Genomic DNA, 23,417 nt, shown 5'->3' with positions numbered 1-23,417 from the left:
AACTGACGTAAATTGGACTCACGCGACGCGGATTTTAAATAATAGCGCGGTTTCACGCGATGGTTTAGTTTCAATAGCGTGAAATCACCGAAATGAACTCTTGTTGCACCACAGTATCAGTCGTTCCTTAACTGTAACAAGTATTGTAGTTTTGTTATAAATATACATTATAAATAGAAATCTTCAGGGAGTCATTACTACTCTTGAAAGAATGGGAGACATTAAGTTTCTTATTAAATTGAGAATAACTTTTATTTAACTTTTATTACTGTTTTATAACACAAAACGATATATATTTGAATTGGTCCAGACAGTTAATTATTTGGCATTTCAAGACCTACACAGTTTTAAACAACAAAACAAAATCTTTAATCATTACACACACTCATACAAACATAAGAATAAAAGAATAAAAGAGACATACTGGCAAGTGAAGCAGTGGGTACTGCATAAACAATGCACACATTATTGCAAAAAAAAAAAAAAAAAAAAAAAAGTTTTTATATACACAGGGTTGGGAGGGTTACTTTTTAAATGTATTCCACTAGGATTTGTTTTAATACAATATTTTTACAGAAAAACAATACAAAAATTATTATCAAGAATACGATTTTTGCCTAAATATCAAAAGGTCTTACTAGAAAAAAAGAAATTATGATCCAACATGAATTTTCTTGATAAAAAAATATGATCATGCCTGATAACATGTGCATGTAAAATGGCTAGAAATAGCATTTTAGCTTAGCCTAAAGCTGACAATTTACACAAAGTTTATTTCTATTTCTTCTGCTCCAAACTTACTTCAAACGTACTTCTCTGTCTGCTCGTATGAATGTAACACATCATAAGAAAGTTTCACTGCTGTTCAAATGCACTTTGGATCGCATCATTTATATGTATAAATGTTTTCCATCTGAAAGGACTAAATATTTAATGAAACAAATGACAATAAAATGCAAAGTAATCTCTTCAGTAATCAAAATACTTTTTGAAGTAACTGTATTCTAATTACCAATTTTTTAAATTGTCACTGTAGTGGAATACAGTTACTTATATTTTGTATTTTAAATACGTAATCCTGTTACATGTATTCCGTTACTCCCCAACCCTGTATATATATATATATATATATATATATATATATATATATATATATATATATATATATATATGGATAAAATCAACTCCTGACCTGCCCTAAATTTATTTCTTGTTGAATATCCTATTTAATTTAGAAATACATCACAATACGGAAGTATATTGTGTTGGGAACTCCTTTTCATGTTGACTTATAACAACAAAAATTGTTTGTCAAAGGAATAGTTCACCCCAAAATTCTCTCATTATTTGCTCTCCCTCATGCCATCTAAGATCTGCAGAACACAAAAGTTTTTAGAAAAACATCTCAGCACTGTAGATGCAATGCAAGTGAATGGTGACCAAAACTTTGAAGCTCCAAAAAGTAAATAAAGGCAGCATAAAAATAATCCATTCTGTATGACTCCAGTGGTTTGATCCATGTCTTCTGAAGCGATCTTATCGATTTTGGATGACAACAGACCAAAATATAACACCTTTTTCATTGTAAATTTTGCCACTGCAGTCTCAAGACATGATCATGATTTCAAGCTCAACCACACTTCCTTGTGCTGGATGCATGCTCAGAGTGCTAGGAAATGTAGTGAAGCTGGAAATCATGATCACCAAGAAGACTGCTGATGTCAAGATTTTTAATATAAAAGGAGTTATATTTTGGCCTGTTCTCAGCAAAACCCGACTGGATCACTTCAGAAGACATGGACTAAACCACTGGAGTTGTATGGATTACTTTTATGCTGCGTTTATGTGCTTTTTGGAGCTTCAAAGTTTTGGTCGCAATTCACTTGCATTGTATGGACCAAGCTATACAACAGTTAAGCAAATGTCCACCCAAGATCAAGAAGCTACCCCTCCAGCCATACTGACCAAAAATCTCTGTTTGTGTTCTGCAGAAAAAGAAAGTCATACAAATCTGGGATGGCATGAGGATGAGTAAATGAGAGTAATCTCACTTTAGGGTGAACAATTCCTTTAATTTCTCTCCTTATTATAAGACAGTTGTGTCCAGTAGATTATTTTTTATGTATTCAGTGCATTTAGATTCAATCTTTCCTTCAACATACATAAAATACCCCAAAATAGTGCCACAACTACAGTGAAATATTATGTTTTAAACTAAAATCAGATAAAATCTGTATTATTTAATTAATTTTATTATATTATTTACAGCAGCCTGAATACTCTTGATGGATATTTGTATTTAGATTTTCACAATATTGAAAGTGTAGAGTATAAGTATCACCAGGATCAACATCGGTGATAAGATAACCAAATCAATTCATTTCAAATCAAATAGTCAGTGTCACACAGCATCCTCTGCAGTATTGTCATCAGGTACTTTCAATGCCTCTTTGCCAGATCCTCTGTTTGAACTGTCTTTGTTGCCGTCATCCTCTCTCCCCTGCAGATTGGCTCTCTTGGATTCCTCTTTTGCCTCCCTATGTAGTAGCCTGTAGTTGATGCCCATTCCGATGAAAAGAAACATACTGCCAACCAGTAGCAAAATTCCACAGCCCATGTAAGTGTACTTGTAGTCATGATAGATGTCATTTAATTTTCCTATAGGAGAAGACAGAATTATCATGTTAGTAATGGTCTGTAAGTAAGTGCATCCAAAACCAGGAAAATGCTGCCTTCGGAGGCTGTATATGGAGGTAGGAAGGGACCGAGGCACGACCGAATCCAATGTTCGTGTCACATCCTGTCTACACAATACCTTCATCTGATCGATTTTTGAAGGCAATTTAGATGTATCCTTCACTGCATATGAAATCCCACAAACCTGTGTGTGCAGTTCCACAATGGTTGAGCTGAAGAAAAGAAATGGCGGCCAAAGAGGCAGTTGATAGCCATTGTGTATAAATGTAACTTTTTTCCACCTTTTCCACCTTTTGATTCCATTTCTAGCGAGAAATAAGTATCGTAGTTATGAAATATACACTTGGTTATCGCCAAAACTCTCTTGACTTTTTCTAGATTATTAGACCATTGTGGTTTGGTTGGACCGAATGAAGCAGATGCGTTACATTTAGTGGACACCAGATGGCGACAACAAGTTGCTGGTATCCTAGCAACGATGTGACTATGCTGTCTCAGTAGCCTGTCCAAAACTAGTTTCTGGAGGTACCTTCATACGCAAATGCTGTCTGTTGAGTCATTGACTGATAGGGCAGCGAGGCAACAAGTCAGCTGCCTATGGTTTTGGAAGCAGCCGATGTGTCTTTACTTTCAGCCAATTGGGACTTTAGAATGCAACAGTGCCTACCTACATTTTCAACCACCTAGGTTCCTGAAGTATTTTCCCATTCATTTTTTTCCATAGGGAATTCATAAAATCCTTCAAAAGAGAGTTCTAAGCCTTAAACCAACTATACAACCATTACAAACTTTGATTTGAAGCAAAAAACTATTTGAAATTTGGACAAATGCACAAAGTTAATTTACCATCTTTAATGAGAGAATGAACTACGGTCCTATGAAGCATCGGGAATTACTTAAATAAAAAACTAAGGAAAAATATACAGTTATTGATTTTAAATTGTTGGATATAAGAATAGAAACCATATATTTAAATAGTTGAAAGTCGCTGCAGTGCTTGTTTGGCACACTTTGTTGGCTGCGATTCTCTGATTGGTGGGGTGTTTCTGTCCAGGATCATGGGTAGTGTCGTTTTTCACCAGGAATTCTGCTATTAAACACAATTTCTAAAATAGTAAGTTGAAATATACCAAAATATACCATCGATTAACAACCTCGAAACTCATGGTAGGTCTGCCTTTAAAGGTTTATAAGTTATTGTTAAAAATGAACTCACTCATGGAAAACATTAATGGGATTTTTTTTACTTCTAAAACCCAACTGTTGTGCTCTATTATGCTAGGCCCTGGAATTGCAATGATGAAATAAATATTCTAGGAAATATTTTTGAGTCCTTTCACAAAACATAAAAGAACAGATAATTAGCATTTTTATGGGAGCATTTTTATAATTACTTTTAGTGTTCATTTTGACCAAAATGTAAGTGATAAAAAATTTAGGACGCTCAAAAATCTTTGCAAGATGAATTCTGCCTGATGCCTGATTCTCATTATGCATCTTTATTTTACAAAGACATTCAACTTTTGTTGAACATTTTTTTCACAACTTCCCTTCTGGGGATGCAAACAGTGAGAACTCCAGAGCACAGTGTTTTTATTGTCTTTTCTTATCATCCATCATCATTATGAGTGGGTAAGGAAATAAATCTCTAAAGCGAGTTTTTAAAAGTTTTGAAACCCTAATAAAGTTGAAAAAATTCGTTAAGCTGAAATGTGTAACTTTATCAGTGTTAAATACTTTCTCCTATCCCAGCTTAATATGCAAAGACTTTAAGTAAGCCATTCATAGGTTAATTATTATCATACTATAAGCACTATGTCTCTGAGGCGACAAAAAAAGCACAACAAAACAACATTGACTCAACCAAGGGCCTGATTTTGGGGCAGGACTATCTGTCTGATCGATCAACAGAAGACGCGTATTCAGATGTTTGAAAACAATGTTTATTTTTGCAATTTACGTTGGATAGCGCTAGTGGTACAGAAATTACGCACTTCAGTTTTAATAATGACTTATTTTGTATTGCTTGATTTCCTAGTTTACAGGTCATACTCACCTAGTAAAGGAGGCCCCAGTAACACTGGCCCACATTCCACAATCGTCACCAATCCTACAGCACTGGAAAAACGCTGGGCCCCAACCAGATCCATGAGGGTCTCAAACAGCACAGAGCTCAGCCACCCAAAGGCAAACCCAAAGAAGATGGAGTAAATCACAAACCCTGTGTAGTCCGTCGACAGAGGAGCAAGCAGGTGACACACACCGTTGAGAAGAACAGAGGCAGCAAAGAAGTACTGCACCCTCGGTCTCACCCATTTTGTGTTAGCGACTATTCCCATGGACGGTCGTGCCACCATGTCTACAAAGGCCAGCACAGAGAGCAGAAAAGCAGCTTTCTCCTTGGGAATTTCCTTGCTCTTGGCATAATTACTGAGGAACACAAGGGGAGTGAAGAGGCCAAAGAACATGACCACGTTTCCCATAAGGTAAAGCAAGAAGCCACGATGCTTGAAGAGCGTCAGATCAATAAAACCATTGATCATCTCTATTACCGTCTTTTGCTCTGTGGCTCTGTTGTTACTGTTAACCCCTTTAACAGCAGGTTTGGGCTTTGGCCCTATAGGCCTCATCAGAGATCCAGCTATACAACAGTTAAACAAAAGTCCACCCAAGATCAAGAAGCTACCCCTCCAGCCATACTGATCGAAGAACCAGGTGTTCAGAGGAGCAAGAGTAGACAAGAAGACTGGACTACCAGCCATAGCAATGCCATTCGCTATTGGGCGTCTCTTGAAGAAATATTTGCCAATCATAGTGAGAGCAGGGTTGAGATTAAACGCCAGTCCCAGACCTGTAACATCATAACAAACATTTCAAATGAGAATTGATTTATTGTGTGATATTAAAATGTGCCACTGGAGTACAATATCACCAGGAGTGCTATTATGGTAAATTGCATTGGATAAGAGCAGTATGGGTTTAAACATTTTATTTGCTTTTAATTATACCTCCCACAACACCAACACAGAAGTACAAGCCCTCAACAGTATTGCAGAAAGAAGCAGCAATGAGTCCTGTTCCTGAGAGGCAGCCTCCTAAAATCATAATAGGCCGACTTCCATACTTATTGACCAGGATACTACTGACAGGACCTGTGGTGAGAAATGGAACAGCAAAAAGTTAGGACTTTTCTGATGTTTTTTAAAGGTTAAAACATCCATAGAGTTTTTCTCTTTTAAAAGGAAGTTAAAAGGAATATTCTGGGTTCAATACAAGTTAATCTCAATCGACAGCATTTGTGGCATAATGCTGATTACCACAAAAATTTATTTTGACTTGCCCCTCCTTTTTTTCTCCCCTCTTCTCCCCAGTTTGGAATGCCCAATTCCCAATGCGCTCTAAGTCCTTGTGGTGGCGTAGTGACTCGCCTCAATCTGGGTGGCAGAGGACGAATCTCAGTTGCCTCAGTGTCTGAGACGTCAGTCTGCGCATCTTATCACGTGGCTTGCTGAGTGCGTTACCGTAGAGACGTAGCACGTGTGGAGGCTTCACGCTATTCTCCGCGGCATCCACGCACAACTCACCACACGCCCCACCGAGAGCGAGAACCACATTATGATGACCACAAGGAGGTTACCCCATGTGACTCTACCCTCCCTAGCAACCGGGCCAATTTGGTTGCTTAGGAGACCTGGCTGGAATCACTCAGTATGCCCTGGCTTCGAATTCGCGACTCCAGGGGTGGTAGTCAGCATCAATACTCGCTGAGCTACCCAGGCCCCCCTGCCCCTCCTTTTCTTAAAAAAAAGCAAAAATCTGTGTTACAGTGAGGCACTTACAATGGAAGTGAATGGAGGCCAAATTTTGAACATTAAAATACTCACTTAATCAAAAGTATAGCCACAAGACATAAATATTATGCATGAATACATGATTTTAAAGAAATAAAAATAGCTTACTGTAACAGATGTTTGTATTTGGATCAAAAGGAGGAAGCAGGACACAGCGAGATCCAACTCAAAAGGCCTTTATTTCCCACAGTCAAATTGATGCTTTTCAGCACAATACAAATCGCACTCAGGAACACTCTGCTCTGTGCAGCTCTCTCTCTCTCTCTTTCGGTGGACTGGGCCATCTTTTATCTCCCCTGACTCTCACTGTGAACATGGAAATGGTAATTAGTCACAATTCATCTCAGGTGGATGTATTTACCACTTTCTCTCTCCCCAGATGGACGCTTGAACACGCCCTCACCCCCACATGCCCCCACTGCCCGACTCAGGCCGGGGGAACCGTCCAGACTGCCCACTCCCCCCCTTTTCTGGAGAGGAAGTCCGCAACAGCCATCTGTGCTCCTGGTCTGTGGACCACCTTGAACTTAAATGGCTGGAGTGCCAGATACCAATGGGTGATCTGGGCGTTGGCATCCTTCAAGCAGTGGAGAATGAGGGTGAATGCTCGTCCCAACAAATAGTAACGGAGAGTGAGGACTGCCCATTTGATGGCCAAACACTCCTTCTCTATGGTGCTGTACTTCATCTCTCTCATAGAGAGAGCATCGGCATACGCAGCGTGCGGTCTGAGGACTTGGTACATAAGATGCTGAAACGTAGCCAGGCCCCCAAACAAACCAAATGGAAGGGTCACAAATTGGTGAAATCCAAATGGTGTGGAGAAGGCCGTTTTCTCATGGGACATCTGTGTTAAAGGGATCTGCCAATATCTCTTTGTCAAATCAAGTGTCGAATACAAGCGAGCAGAGCCCAACTGCTCGAGCAGTTTGTCAATATGAGGCATTGAATAAGCATAAAATTTTGACTCCATGTTGACCTTTCTATAATCCACACAGAACCGGGCCGAGTCATCGCTCTTAGGCACCAGAACCACCGGGCTGGCCCAATCAATGTGGGTTTCTTCTATTATGCCCATATCGAGCATGGCCTTTAATTCTTCCCATACTACTTCTTGTGTTCAGTTAAGTGGTAGGGATGACTACATACCACTACCCCTGGGGCTGTCTCGATGTGGTGTTTTATGAGATTAGTGCGGCCAGGGAGAGGCGAGAACACATCAGAGAAATTATTTTGCAACCTGGCAATCTCTGTATGTTGTGACGGCGAGAGTTGGTCTCCGCAAGGGAGCGGGGTGAACTGATTGGCTTTTAGACTCACATCCAGGCCGAGGTCCTCTCTCTCCGAAACTACCGTCGCCAAGGATACGGGGACCGCATCTCTCTATGGTTTTTGTTAGTTGAGTTGGTAAATTTTATGAGCCCCGCCTCTATCCGAACGCACTACCTCATAATCGACTTACCCATCTCACTGTGTGACCTCAAAGGGCCCTTGCCACTTTGTGAGTAACTTAGAGCTCGATGTGGGCAGTAATACAAGTACTTTATCTCCGGTGCAAATTCCTGTAGCCGAGCTCTGCTGTTATACAGCCGGGACTGGCGTTCTTGTACCTGTAGCAAATTCTCTTGTGATAGTTGCCCCAGTGTGTGGAGTTTTGCTCTCAGGTCAAGAACGTATTGAAATTCATTTTCAAGTTCCCTCCTCCTAATTTTCTTTCATGACGTCTAAGACGCCATGGGACTTATGACTATATAACAATAAAAATGGGGAAAACCCTGTGGAGGTTTGCAGGACCTCTTGCACTGCAAATAACAGGGGTTCGAGCAACTTATCCCAATTCCGAGCATCTTCATGCACGAACTTACGAATCATATTTTTTTAAGGTCTTATTAAATCGTTCGACCAAGCCATCCGTTTGTGGATGGTACACGCTTGTCCAAATAGATTTAATTCCCAATAATTTGTACAGCTCGTGTAGTGTATGTGACATGAAAATATTGCCCTGGTCAGTGAGGATTTCTTTCGGAATCCCCACTCGGGAGATTATTCTGAAGAGTGCCTCCGCAACACTACGTGCTGAGATGTTGTGAAGAGGCAATGCTTCCGGTAATCGTGTTGCATAATCCACCTGAACCAACACAAAGAAATGCCCACGTGCTGACCATTCTAATGGCCCAACGAGGTCCATGCCAACTCTGTCAAAGGGAACCTCGATCAAAAGAGGATGGCACAATGGCACTTTTGGAGTGGCCGGAGGATTCACCAGCTGACATTCATGGCATGTCACACACCACCGGCTAACATCCCCGCAAATGCCCGGCCAAAAGAAACGGGCCATGAAACGGCTTAGTGTTTTCACCTGTCCCAAGTGACCTGCTATCGGACTATGATGAGCCGCCTGGAACAACATTTCCTGACGGCCTCTTGGTAATAACAACTGGGTTGTATCTTCTTTTGTCTGAGCATCCTGCATCACTAGATACAACCGATCGTTTATAATTGAGAAATAAGGATATGTGAGTGTAATGGGCGGCTGAAGGGTTGACCATCAATTATTTTCACTTGGTCAAACACGTGCTTAAGTGTCTCATTTTGCATCTGCTCCAAAGGGAAATCCCCAGTGGGAATTCCCCTAAGGGCTGGGGAAGCAGAGGCTTCCCCCTCCCTTACGTCATCCTGACACAGAGTTGACTTAGACGGCCCCGGCTCCGCCTCCTCCGTCAGCGCATTGCACACCCCAGACCATACTACTGTATTACAGGACCATCCACACACAACCCCTTTAACAATTCGGTAAAAGCCGGCCAATTAGTACCCAAAATTAGTGGATGGGTTAGGCGGGAACTAACCACAGCCTCAGTGTTATGCTTTTGACTCCGAAATACAATCGTGATGATCACTGCAGGATAATCGTAAACATCCCTGTGCACACACTTCGTCTTCACCCGATTATTTGTATCCAAAGCCCCATTTTGAACCAAGCATTGATGAATGGAGGTTGCACTGCTTCATCTAATCCACCAAGGCTTGGTATGTACCCCCCCCCCAATACTCATGGGTATTTGGTACGTCCGCTGATCGAGGGCGGCCTGTGGAGTGTCAGGGACCCAGATCAACGACCCACCTCCATCACGGGCACATTTCACGGATTTGTCCTGGCTCCCTGCAACTCCAACAGACCAGCCCAAACCTCACGCCTATACCAGTGGCGGCAGCTTCCCCCACCTGAGAGGAAGAATGGGTAGAGCCGGGGGAGAGAGAGACAGGAGTGTTAGTACACCCCCAAGGCTGGGCACAGGACTCGGGGGATTGTTCCACCGTTTCTGGGGGAATGGGATAGGTCAGAAAGAAGGAGGGGAGGGGTCGGGGGAGGTACCACAGAGCGAGAGAGAGCGGGGCTCGCTGGCCCCCGGGTACACCGCTAAATGGTCCTCCACCAACTGCACTGCTTCATCTAACGACGCCGGTCGGTGGTACTGGACCCACTCTGCAGTTCCTTTTGGTAGTTTGGAGATGAATTGCTCCAGTACCACGAGATCGATGACACCCCCAACGTCACTGGGCTCCTCGGCCAGCACCCACCACCAGCAGGTGTCGTGGAGCTGTTGAGCGAAGGCAAACGTGCGGCCGATTTTGCTCAGCATCAGGGTTGGGAACCGCTGGCGATGCTCTTTGGGACTGCAGCCGACCTGCTGCAGGATGGCTTTCTTCAGCTCAGGGTACCTCAGGAGGTAGTCGACTGGGAGTTGTTGGGCTGTGAGTTGGGCCTCCCTGGTCAGCAGCGTTAGAAGGTGGACTGCCCATTGCACCCGCGGCCATTCCAGAGCTTGGGCTGTGTGTTCGAAGATTTCCAGAAAGGCCTCCGGCTCATCTTGTGCCCCTATCTTCACCAACGTCACATGAGGGTTAGCTGCTGCCGGGGTCACGGTGTGTACCCAACCACCCCCCCCCCGCCCCCCGGGGTACCAACCTCCGCAATGCCCATCGGTCCTCTTCTTGGCCTCGAAGGAGTGCCTCGAAGCACTGTTGCTGCTACGACTGCAGATCCATGAGGGCCTGATGTTGAGCCTTGTTGATGCTGGCGAGGGATCAGAACACTTCCTCCAGTGGCGAAGACGACTCCATAACAGCATACCTTCCTCCTTATCCTGGGTTTCGGCACCAGTGTAACAGATGTTCGTATTTGTATCAAAAGGAGGAAGCGGGACATGGCGAGATCCAACTCAAAAGGGCTTTATTTCCCACAGCTTCACAGTCTATATATATATATTCCACTTTTCAGTGGTCACACTCAAATTGATGCTTTTCAGCACAATACAAATCACACTCAGGAACACTCTGCTCCATGCAGCTCTCTATCTCTGTCTCTTTCGGTGGACTGGGCCATCTTTTATCTCCCCCAACTCTCACTGTGAACATGGAAACGGTAATTAGTCACAATTCATCTCAGGTGGATGTCCTTACCGCTTTCTCTCTCCCCAAATGGCCGCTTGACCACGCCCTCACCTCGACACTTACTATCCTTTTCTGTGTAAAGTTATAACAGAAGAATGAATGCGCTTTTATAAAATTATAAGCTTCACATTTCTACCTTTAAACCCTCCAAAAATTGGCCACAATCACTTCCATTGTAAGTGCCCTTTTTTTTTTTTTTTTTTTTTAAGAAAAGGAGGGACAAGTCGAAATTATTTTTTGTCAGCATAATCAACATTATGCCACTGAGTTTAACTTGTATTGAACGTAGAATATCCCTTTAATTATTTATGTGCCTCTCGCGGCACCAAACGGAATTGCAAAAATAATGTTTATTTTCAAACAGGTTTCACGACACTCCCCTCGTCTTCCATTAGTGGATCAAACAAATAGTTTGTGAAAAACAAGGGGGCTTGGTGTAATTTCAGAGGCACAGCAAGTCATTACATTTTGATAAATGTTTTGAAGACAAGAATTACTTTTCTTTTTAAAAAATGTGCTCAGATAAATTATGCAGGTATATGTAAAAATAAAGTACATACGGTCAAATTTGATGTCATGTTAAAGAAATAGTTCACCCAAAAATGATAATTCTCTGATCATTAACTCACCCTCATGCCATTCCAAACTCATTTGGCTTTCTTTCTTCTGAGATGTTTTTGTTCTCTCTCTATATATTACAAGTCAATGGGCATCAAAACTTTTAAGGACATAAAGGCAGCATAAAAGTAAGCCATACGAGTCCAATGGATTAATCCGTAATTTATGAAGCGATACAATCGCTTTTGGTGAGAAACAGACCAAAATTTATGTCCTTATTCACTCTAAATCCTGACTACTGTCCCGATTGGAACACAGTGCAGTCTTCAGTGCAGTGATTCTTTTTTGCTGCGTGTGGTTGCCAGGCCCTCAATCCCGGTTTTATAATACATCATTAAGATGTATTTCATTTCATTTTTGGTGCCTGCTGTACATTTGAAAAGTATCCCAAATAAAACTCAACCAGTGACTCTAATAAAACTATCATTTTAACCTGCGACTGCATTTTCAAAATATACCAATTGGGCGTGAAAACCACAAACATGGTAACACTTTATCTGGTTTGTGTACAGCGCTTCACGCATGCATCAAGCACGAGAGTGCATGAATGAGCTTCCCAAATGAATGTGCATATGAGAGCTGGGTGGAAGTGAAGATTTTTAGTGAACAATGACTGCTTGTAATGCTTTAGAAGACATGGATTAAATCACTCAAGTCTTGTGGATTACTTTTATGCTGCCTTTGTCCTTTTCGTAGCTTAAAAGTTTTGTAACCCATTGACTTACATTGTATGAACAAAAACAGCTGGGACATTCTTCAAAATATGTTTCTTTTTTCTTTTTGTGTGTGTGTGTGTGTGTGTGTGTGTGTTCTGCAGAAGAAAGAAAGTCATATGAGTTTGGGACAGTATGATGGTGTGTAAATGATGAATTTTCATTTGTTGGGTGAACTATTCTTTCAACTTAAAGGGATAGTTCAGCCAAAAAAGAAAATTCTGTCATCGTTTACTCACCCTTGTGCTGTTTCAAACTTGTTTGACTATCTTTCTTATGTAGAACACAAAAGGAGATGTTTGGCAAAGTGTTAGGGACTGACAACCTCAGTCACCATTCACTTACATTTAATCTTTTTCCATACACTGTGAATGGTGACTGAGGTTGTCAGTCCCTAACCTTCTGTCAAACATCTCCAATCCTGTCCACAGAGGAAAAAAGGTCATACAGATTTTGAACAACATGAGGGTGAGTATATGATGCCAGAATTTTCATTAATGTGTGTGCTGTCCCTTTAATAATGTAAGCTGGTAGTCTATCTTCAAACCACGAGAGGGCATTGCAGCTCTGTAAGAAAGAACAATAGAATTTGACATTGCATTTTACTGCAGTAATCATTAAACTGCAGATTTTACTGTTTTCCATCATCATACAGTCACTGGATAAAAGATATTACCTCAGAAACATGGTGGCTGATAAATTAAACTACTCTCCTAAATTATTTTCCAAATGCATTTCCCCCATGGTAAATTTTAGCCCTCATAAACCAAACTAATGTGTTACTCCACTACTGTAGCAAATACAGCAATCCCAAAGGTATTTCCAGTTACGTGCATGCTTTAAAGCTATCCTTGTACTGAGTCTAAATCCTATCATGAATGTAGGAAGGAAGCCTGCTAATCACGCGAAAACCGGGGAGTGATTGTGCGCACTTGCACGTCTTCAGCCTCCCAGTACAATAAACTGCGTTCTTTAACCGCTGTAATCCACTTCGTACAGCGGGGAAGTTAGTCACCTTAAACATGCTTGAATGAACACATTAACACGTTAAAACTTCATCAGCTCTTTGGTTGGAAGGAGAAGCCCATGTTTACCCCACAACCTGATCTGTTTTCAAAGAATTTGGACTGCTTAACTACTAATAGCAGTCCTTTAACCAGATTTGTCAGTAGGCTACTCTTTCTCCAAGAAGAAATATGAGTGAAGTACTGAAGATATATGAGTGATCAAGCACATATGAGCATGATTCACCCTCATGTCGTTCCAAAACCGTATGACTTTCTCTTTTATGTGGAACACAAAATGACAGAGTTTAATGAATGTCTTGGTCCATCTTTTCAACACATGACAAATCTTTAAAACAAAGCACTCAAAAGTATCATAAAAGTAGTCCATGCGAGTCGAGCATCATGTATTCTGAAGGCATACTATAGGTTTTGTTAAGAAACAACCCGATTTCTCATTATTAAATTCTGTTTTCTAAGGACTATGTATAGATTTAAGCTGAACTGAAAATGGTTTATACATCTAATAGTATACTCTAATAGTGGGTAGAAACAAGATATATAAATATATATTGTATATATAAATCAATTGTGTGTGTGTGTGTGTGTATATATATATATATATATATATATATATATATATATATATATATATATATATATATATAAACAAATGTAATATTTTGATCATTTCTTTTGGCTTCAGTACAATGACTATATATAATCCAATTATTTCATTTCGCAAACAAAATATTTTCTTTACAATATGACTCTTATTATTTTTCTCACACAGTATAAATGGGTCTTTATAGATGAAAATATATTACTGCCTTTTAATGTTTCTGGAGGGGGATTCTCGAATGGGGATAATCATATTTGGGGGACCGTTGCATCAAAAATTTTAAAACCCCTGCCCTAGATATGGCCCAGATCCCTTGTTCAGTGTAAATCTTTGGGATTGTTTTTCTCTGATCCCTGTTGCTTTGTCTTTTGATTGCTTAGGAAAGTAATAGCACATTTCTCCTCAATAAGCCGAATCTTTTGAGGTATCATTTATATATGTTGCACAGAAGGTGCAGGGTGAGTTTTGCACTAAAGTTTAATACATATATTAGAGATTTTGACAAACCCCTAACCCCAAGTATGTGCCTTAGCGAGCACCACCATTAGTTAGCGTTGAGGTGACAAGATACTGTATAACACTGGTTAGAGTCAGCCTTAATCTTTTGCTAATTCTTGTTACTAAAAAAATTAACAGCTTACTCGGAACATTATTCCATTCTACACACTTTCTTTTATGCAGCTTTGGTGTTAAAGCAGGCACAAAAATAATTAATGTGACTGTAAATGTAGGAGTTGCGGACTGATTTTCAATTATAATTTTCACAGACTAAGCCCATGGGTGACATTATACAAAAAATCACTGCTGACATCTCAAATCACTCTACTGCATTCATGTAAATATCCTCATAACAAGACCTCTCGCCCCAGGCAAAGTACCTCTGGGCAGCCTGAGTCACCAACAACAAACTAAAATGCAGAAGAGGTCTCTCTGCGAATATGTCTTGGCCTTGAATGCCAAAACAACACAACCCTGCAAAGAAATAAACGCCATCTCACAGTATTTGCTTAGAGGGCATCCATACTTATTCGCATACAGTGGGCGAGTCAAAGTGGCTGCATTCATGAGCAGGCAGAAAGGGGAACAAAACACAACTAGTGAGGGAAATGAGCGACAAAAAGAAAACACAAACTGGAAGGTACTGAAAACAAAATGCATATGGGAGACTGGTGCTAGTTGTCACGCTTTAACTCCAGTGAATATTTCTCAAGGTATATTTATGTATGAAAGTCAATTTCTGTAAAGGCACATATTTTAAAGTCCTGTCTATAAAAAGCTACAGAATATTTTCACCTTTACTGCCCAGTAATAAACACTGACAAAAGTGGGGCAAGTTGTCACATTGTATTGGATACGTTTTCACAATGGGAACCTGCCAAGAAACAGCCTACTATCGGCTATTTAATGGCTTATCTACTGGCTAATTTAAGACCTAGTTTTGAACTAGGTGTGTGAAACCAACACTGCTAGAGAAAACGAGCATTTGTTCAATTGGTCTTTTGACTGAATACTTCATATCCTTATAGTTACTGACATATAGGCCTTGTGACAATTTCCACATTTGACAACTAGCCCTTGTCTCCCGAGTATGGCTTTCATATAGTGTTTGATCAAGGACGGCGTCAAATGGAATCAATAAAAATGGTAAATCAGTGCTAATCCATTCCGATGTATTTGTGAGCATGTGTATTATTATGTATATTATTAAATATATACAGTATGTATGGAATATATTGCTACACAGCTTATGATTAAGGCACAGCTGATGTGCACAAGTCAGCATAAAACATTTTAGTAATTTTTGTCTTCCCTGCATATAAGTTTATACACAGCAGTAGTGCTACATATTAAATTTAGTTCCGATCATCACTGTCTGCAGAACAAAATCCTTGAAATTTTCCAGCCGTGGTTGGTTCTGTATTTATTTGAGTCACGTGCTGTGTATTGCCCCTTGCACACTACAGTAGTGAATTAACTCTCTTGGTCCAGAAGGAGTAGTGTTGTAGTAAGAGGTCAAATGTAAAATCATGTGGCTCTCACATGACAGAGTTCTCCAGCATGTTAACCCCACCAGCAGAAACTGAATGGTTTTTCTTTTGGGAGCATGTCCTGATCAACCACCTCATGAAAAATCTGAAAAGGCTGGGAAGGTGTTGGTAACAAAGGCAATAGCTCAAGTTTGACAGAAACATATTTTATTCAGAATGTTGCTATTGAAACAAGCAAGCAAAACACTCTTAAAAGGTTAGTTCACCCAAAAGTGAAAATTCTCTCATCTTTTACTCACCCTCATGCCATCCCAGATGTGTTTGATGTTCTATCTTCTGCAGAACACATCTGAAGATTTTTAGAAGAATATCTCAGCTCTGTAGGTATATGCAATGCAAGTGAATGGTGACCAGACGTTTGAATCTCCAAAAATCACATAAAGTCAGCATAAAAGTAATCAATACAACTCCAGTGGTTTAATCCATATCTTCTGAAGTGATATGATAGGTGTGGGTGAGAAACAGATCATCCTCTGACCAGCCCTGACCAGTAGGTGATGATATGCACGAAGAATGCAATCACCAAGAGAAGAAGAATGTGGAAGTGAAAGTGTAGATTTATAGTAAAAAAGGACTTGAATATTGATCTGTTTCTCACCAACACCTGTCATTTAGCTTCTGAAGATTTGGAATTAACCATAGGAGTCGTATGGATTACTTTTATGCTGACTTTTTGATTTTTGGGGATTCAAAGTTTTGGTCACCATTCACTTGCATTTTGAGGACCTACAGAGCTTTAAATGTTCTTCTAAAAATCATAATTTGTGTTCTGCAGAAGAAAGTCATACATCTAGAATGGCATGAGGGTGAGAAAATGATGAGAGAATTTTAAATAGCTATAGGGTATGTAAAAATACGGTGCCCCTTAGAGGACAGGGAGGGAATTTATTTTCTGAAATTGTTTTGCGTTCTCTCACAAAAAGTTTTGTTTTCCCTTGCTGAAGTTTACATTGCCTCACAATAAGTTTTGTGTTCCCTCGCAATAGCTTAATCTATGCTTTACTAAAATGAACCATGGTTTTACTTCAGTAACAATAGTTCAACTATGGTATTTGTAGTTAAACCATAGTAACCACAAAATTGACCATTGTTGTACTACAGTAACCATATTTTAACCATGATATGTGTATTAAAACTATAGTTATAATAAAGGAAAACCAAAACTGTGATACTATAATCATTCTCCCAAAAAACATGGTTACTACAGTTTACCACAGTAACACCATGCCTTTTGTGGTACGTGTACCATGGTTATCGTACCTACCAAAAACATGGTTTCTAGAGTTATTATTGCAGCAGTTTTACTATTGTTCAACCATGGTTTTCACAATTTTCGTTAGGTCTTTTTTTTTATTTTTTTTTTTTTTGGTAGGGAGCATGGTAACCCCACAAAAATTCCCCAAATAACCCCAAATAATGGGTTATTTAATATGGAAACCTCAAATAAGTAAGACTGTAAAACTATTTCAGAAAATAAATTTCACATTCTCTAACATGCATACAAAAGTAACTTGAAACTAGACACTGAATATCTTAATGGATCTTATAACCAGACAAAAAAGTTTATTAGCATAGCTTATACTGTGTATACAGTATATTATGCAGAATACAGAATAAGCAATTTTAGTGAAGTCAGCATTAAAACTAGAGAATTTGTCCCTCAATTCATCATGTTTTGAGAGTTTGCATCTTGAAAAAGGAACATTTACTGTAAGTTTATTTAGCTTGTTTCAAGAGTAGCAGATTTTCACCAAGAGTACAATAACATAGACCTATGGTACATTACAGGGGCCAATTTTCTGGTTATTTCATTGGCTAGTTATGTAAAAAACAGGTTGCGTTTTTGTGTAGGCATACAAGCAAGTCATATTGACAACAGCAAACACTAGTAGGCTTGTGGTGATGATAATAGGTTTATTTAGTAATATAAGTGAAATGTAGCAAAATACTGCCAGAAAAAAAATCTGTGTTTTATTTACTATATTCATAAAGGTTCATATTTTTTTAAATGCATGTTTGATTTGCTCAGTAGCGTGAGCATGAGTGCCTGCAATTTAGCCTGCCGATGTGAGTGTGCTGACATCACTCGCTGGTGCTCTACTTCCTGAGACAGGTTTGCTATTGACGCTAGTCATCACAAGTCAGTGCGACTTCTGAGTTAGGCGTCTCATCTCCTCATCTCTCTCCAAGGAAAACATCTGACACTTGCAGAATAAAGAGCTGACTGAGAAGAAAGACTCCAGAGAGAGATAGAGTTGCCCATTCAGAGCTCAGTCTCCCTGCAAAGCAACCAGTAGCTGGAGTCTAAGCCTTGTCTAGCTTGTCCTCATTTCTACCATCCAAATGAATAAGGGTCTTTTCACTCATTGATAAACTGCATAGAGTTCTTCATTACCTGTGTCAAGGTCTCAGCACTGGCTTGAATTGATACAACACTAGCTGATTTAAAAGTGACTAAAGGGCAGAATTATAGTACGAAGCAACTCACTGAGACTAAACTAGAAAAAAATAATAAGTTATATTGCAAAAATAATAGGCCTACTTGTTTTCAAAATGGTTTCCCTGAGCACTTGCCCCTTCTGCCATTGGTAATAAAAAACAAAAACAAAAAACATAGTCCCTGCCTCAAACTAACGCCACTGGTTGAGCCAATGTTGTTATGTCGGGATGCTCAAACAAACATAGCAATGCTGAAAGCATCACAGAGATACAGTATTTGCTCTTTTTTGGTTATAACGCATATAGTTACATAAATATACTTTGAATAATATAAATAATAATAATAAATAAATAAAACATTTATAAAGTGTGCTAGATTCAACTTACTAAAATTGTACAGCATATGTCATAGATGTTGTATAAAGGGTTAACATGCCAACAGAGCACGTTATATGACAAGTGAGCCAAAAGTGTCATAAAAGCACCACAAAATGACATGGTTGCTTCATCAACATGGAATTTCACCTCACATTTGCTTTTATGACACTATCGGTTGGGTTTAGGTTTAAGGCTGGGGTAGGTACCTCAGTTTTGTTGTTTACATTTCAGTCTGTTTGGGTGAACATTTAACTCGCTTTTAACATCACACAGTGGACATTTTACCTGGAAACTGCCGTGATATTTAAAAAAATGTTGCTGCAGTAACGGAATTTTCATGAGATCAGGCTGCATATGTATCGTAGGCTGGTTGCCCCAAAAAGTGTAAACACTGTGTTTCTGTGGTGCTTTCAACATTGCTCTTTTGAGCATCCCAACATAACAACATCAACTCACCCAATGGTTTGAGTTTGCAGCAGGACTATCTGTTTGCCCAACAGTGGTAGACAGATGGAGAGTTTGGGAAATCTGTTTGGGAACAATAATTATTTTTGCAATTCCGTTTGGTGCCACTAATGGTACTGAAATGACACACAGCACCCTCCCCTCCAATTAAGCCTGCAGTATTTATTTTAGCACACAAATGATTTGATCCCCACTACTTGTGGCAAAAGAAGGTGGCTTTGATGCAGAGGCTTCTCTAGAAGAAGTAGGAAGTCATTGCTTACCTCCTGCATACATGACAGCAAGCATGATGGAAGAGATCCAGGACACTTGACTGCTGGTGGCATTGAAGATCACTTCGATTTCTTTGAAGAACACAGTGATGGACTTTGGGAAGGCATAGGAGAACCCAATGGAAATAAAGGCTCCAAACACCACGGCCCAGCCCCAGCCCCCCTCTGGAGGAGTGTAACCGACGGGACCTCCAACAGCAGGTGGCATGGCTCCAGAGTGCAGATGACCAGGTGTTTACAAAGAAAGTTCTTAAAGAATAAAGAAAAACTAAAATGGCAACTTAGATAGAGGTCAAGGTCAAAACATCATCAAAATAAAAATGTCAACAGTCTTGAAGATTGTAAAGATCACTTAGCTGTGATAGCTTAACTGAAACATTTGCAGAAATGTTTATTAAAGTGCACTGTCCCAGTAAATCTAAACTGAATAATGTAAAAGTAAGTACAGTAAAGGCTAACTGATAACAACATTTTTGATTGTGGATGAGGTAACATGATAGAACTATCAGAAACTTTGATTTTTTTCATCTCTGATAGATTCAACTTTGCAACTTTTGAGAGATTATTATGTACAAATTGCAATAAACAATATAAAACAGACCCAAATTATCGACTCTTTTTAAATTTTCTTCAAAAAATGTTAGTGGTGCTTGCCTTTGCAAAACTCTCTGCCATGATAACTTATTTTGGGTGGTTGCCAGGGTGTTGCTATATAGTTACTAGGATGTTCTGCGTGGTTGCTAAGTGTTCATATACTGGTCTAAATAAAAAAAGGCTCACTTTAAAGTCTCCATGGCATTTTGGTTCCCAGATATGGCTAGAACATAAGTCTATGGGATTTTTTCACCCATTTTGCTATCTGCTAGAAAAGTAAAAGCGCACCTCTCCAAAATAAAACTGCACAATTTGAGGTATCATTCATGTCCATGGCAAAAACAGTGCAGGTTAGAGATTTATTCAAATCCCTAACCCCAAGTATGAGGAATAGTAATAGTAAGGCTTGCTTTAGCAATGGTGTTAAGCTAAAATAACTGGAAATAAAAGATTTTATTTCCAATTAGTCTTTTACAGGTAAACCTTAAACATCAAAGCTTCACACATCAGACCCAACAGCTTTCAAAACCATTGTGCATAAATGCAGCAGAAAAACGTTCAAAGGAAATATAGATGGAGAAAAGACTCAGTACTTTTACATATTAAAACCTTGCAGCCGACCTGCATGCATCAAGTGTTTGTAAAGCTACAGCTGCAGGCTTTTAAGGTGAACGTGCCCTCCAAAATGGAAATGTGACTCACATTATTCAGGAGGATCAGAGGTTTATGTCAGAAAGAGGTTCCTTGTACCAATATCAGGTTATTTACCCCATCTGCGTTTAAGCCTCTCTACATGTGCTCCTGGATTTGTTTTGACAGCCCAGGCAGAATGATCTTGAGGACTCAGGCCACCTCGTTGCTTGTTATGTTCCATACAGCATACCCCATCCCCCCCCCCAAGCAATACCCATTATTACACCATATGATGTTCTCACTGCTAGATCATAAAAAAAAAAGTAAAAAAAAAAAAAAAACTGCTTTCAGATTAAAATATGAATCAGCAGAGTGACAGGGTGAACAGTACCTAAACACAAAGAAAATCTTGTATAACCCTATAAGGGGCTTACTTTGCAATAATGAATGGCTGACTGTATATAATTCTGCCTCCCTACTGAAAAAACATCTTAAACCAGTCTAAGGTGGTTTGCTGGTCTAAGCTAGTCTCAGAGCTGCTGTTCAGCTGGTGTAACTGGTCAGCCAGCTGGTCTCCATTATCCCATTAAACCAGACCAGCCTTGGAGACCAGCTGAACTGCTTGTTATTTTTTCAACAGGGTTATTAGATGGCTACTTGATAACTAAATAAAGAAATGGACATGAAATTGAACATATTTTGTTATGCAAGAATAAAAAGAGAACAAGTGATACAAGAGACACTAAAATCAATTGCCTGATACAATGGCCAATTACACAGTTTAACCATCACTATACAAAAATATTTGACAGCAGAAAGACACGATTGACCAATTAGAATCAAGTTTATCCAGAAAGCTGTGTAATAGTAGTTTTAACATTTTTTTTTTTTTTATGTGGCAGGATTAACTGAATTCATACAACCACTAAAGTTAAAGCACTCAGAAAAAAATAAGAGGCAATGCCTTTTTACACATCACCATCTCTCTTCTCCTTTTATCCAATTCTTTGTGAAATTCTTATAAAATGCATTTTAAGTTAGCCATTAGCCATTATTAAATCATTGGGCCATTTACTTTAAATTTGGACCATCTGACAGCTTGATTATTTTGGCACAGCATATTGTCCAAATCAATGCACTTGGAGTGCTGAATGGTTAAAATAGAGGTGAGAATTAAATGAATCACTTTACAGGTAAAACGGCTCTTTGACACGCCGACAGGGTGGACGTTTGGCGCATTCAAGCCTAAAATCACACATTCCACATAGACATGCTCCTACCTTTTTGGCACAGTATAAAAATTCTCTGCATAAAATAGTCCAAAGTGCTCCTCTATTCCACTGCGATGACAAGCTGTATTGTAAGGGACAAGTCTGGTTCAAGGCAAGTCTCGGGTTATGTGAATAATCCTTAGGAAAAACACGCAGCTCTGCGAGTGAAACCCCCCCCCAAAAGTACTGAAACTTCAATTGGCCTTAGTGTTCGCCTTGTGATATGGTCAACTTTGTCAGACTGTGTCCAGCTGAGTTCTGGCCTGCTCTTATTGGTCCCCAAAGTCTACAGAGAATTCAAAATGGGTTCTTATTGGCTCCTTGATGTCTGTCACCGGTCCCACTTGTGTTCCCTGTCCCCTCCTCTTTGTCCTTTGTTTAAGCCACCAGTTCTGAACTTTGTTGAGGTCTCCCTTGGAGGATACATGTTTCAAAATGGGGTCTTTGAGATAGCATGTACATTGCTTCTTGATTGTGTCTAAATAGTCAATGTCAATAAACACCCATTATAGCAATATGCATTGACGCTATTATACTTCCTGCACTGTTTATTTACATGCTCGTTTATTATTAGGTATCATTCTTGTTGCTCAGTGTTAGGGGAGCTACTTTGAGACTGAAGTTTGTTAAAGGGATAGTTCTCCCAAAAATGAAAATTCTCACATCCTTTACTCTTTTTATTCTTTCTACAGCAGAACACAAACAAAGATTTTTAGAAGTATATCTCAGCTCTGTAGGTCCATACAGTGCAAGTGAATGGTGATCAGGCCTTTGTAGCTTCAAAAATCACATAAAGGAAACATAAAAGTAAACCAATCAAATCAAATCAAATCACTTTATTGTCACTCAACCATATACACAAGTGCAACAGTGGGTGAACGTCTTGGGTGCAGTTCCGAACAACATAGCAGTCATGACAGTGATGAGATATAAACCAATTTACAATAAACATCAGATTTACACAACACAATTTACATATCTAATATACACATAATTACACAACACAATAATAATATACAATGTACAGTATACAATACACACAATACATGATACACATACAATATAGAATACACAGTATACAATAAAATAGTATATATAAAATATAGAGTAGGTTGTATTGTGCTGTACTGACATTCAGGCTGTCGGCTGATAGTCAGTGGCCAGTGTATTGTTAAGAGAGAATATAATTTATATTTATAATTTAAATGTTATAGATGAATAAGATTAATAAAGTGCAGTGCTGATGTATATTGATAGTGAGAGAACAAAAGTTCAAAAGTCTGATTGCTTTTTGGAAGAAGCTGTCATGAAGTCGGCTGGTGCGGGTTCTGATGCTGCGATACTGCCTGCCTGATGG

At 39.5% G+C, this 23,417-nt stretch overlaps 1 protein-coding gene across 1 annotated transcript; it reads right to left on the bottom strand.

The window, feature by feature from the left end:
- Positions 1 to 1,574: 1,574 nt before the first annotated feature.
- LOC127449351 (monocarboxylate transporter 1-like) lies at positions 1,575 to 22,281 on the bottom strand. Its single transcript, XM_051712715.1, has 5 exons — positions 22,070 to 22,281; positions 19,554 to 19,811; positions 5,706 to 5,849; positions 4,754 to 5,548; positions 1,575 to 2,658 (listed from the first exon to the last, which is right to left on the bottom strand). Exons 2-5 carry the CDS (start codon positions 19,768 to 19,770, stop codon positions 2,402 to 2,404), a joined length of 1,413 nt encoding a protein of 470 aa, XP_051568675.1. The 5' UTR covers positions 19,771 to 19,811; positions 22,070 to 22,281; the 3' UTR covers positions 1,575 to 2,401.
- Positions 22,282 to 23,417: the final 1,136 nt, after the last annotated feature.

The sequence above is a fragment of the Myxocyprinus asiaticus genome, chromosome 12, assembly GCF_019703515.2.
Source record: "Myxocyprinus asiaticus isolate MX2 ecotype Aquarium Trade chromosome 12, UBuf_Myxa_2, whole genome shotgun sequence".
In the NCBI taxonomy this organism is placed as follows: Eukaryota; Metazoa; Chordata; class Actinopteri; order Cypriniformes; family Catostomidae; genus Myxocyprinus; species Myxocyprinus asiaticus.
The sequence above is the reverse complement of the archived record's forward strand: the minus strand, read 5'-3'. Positions and strand labels throughout refer to the sequence as shown.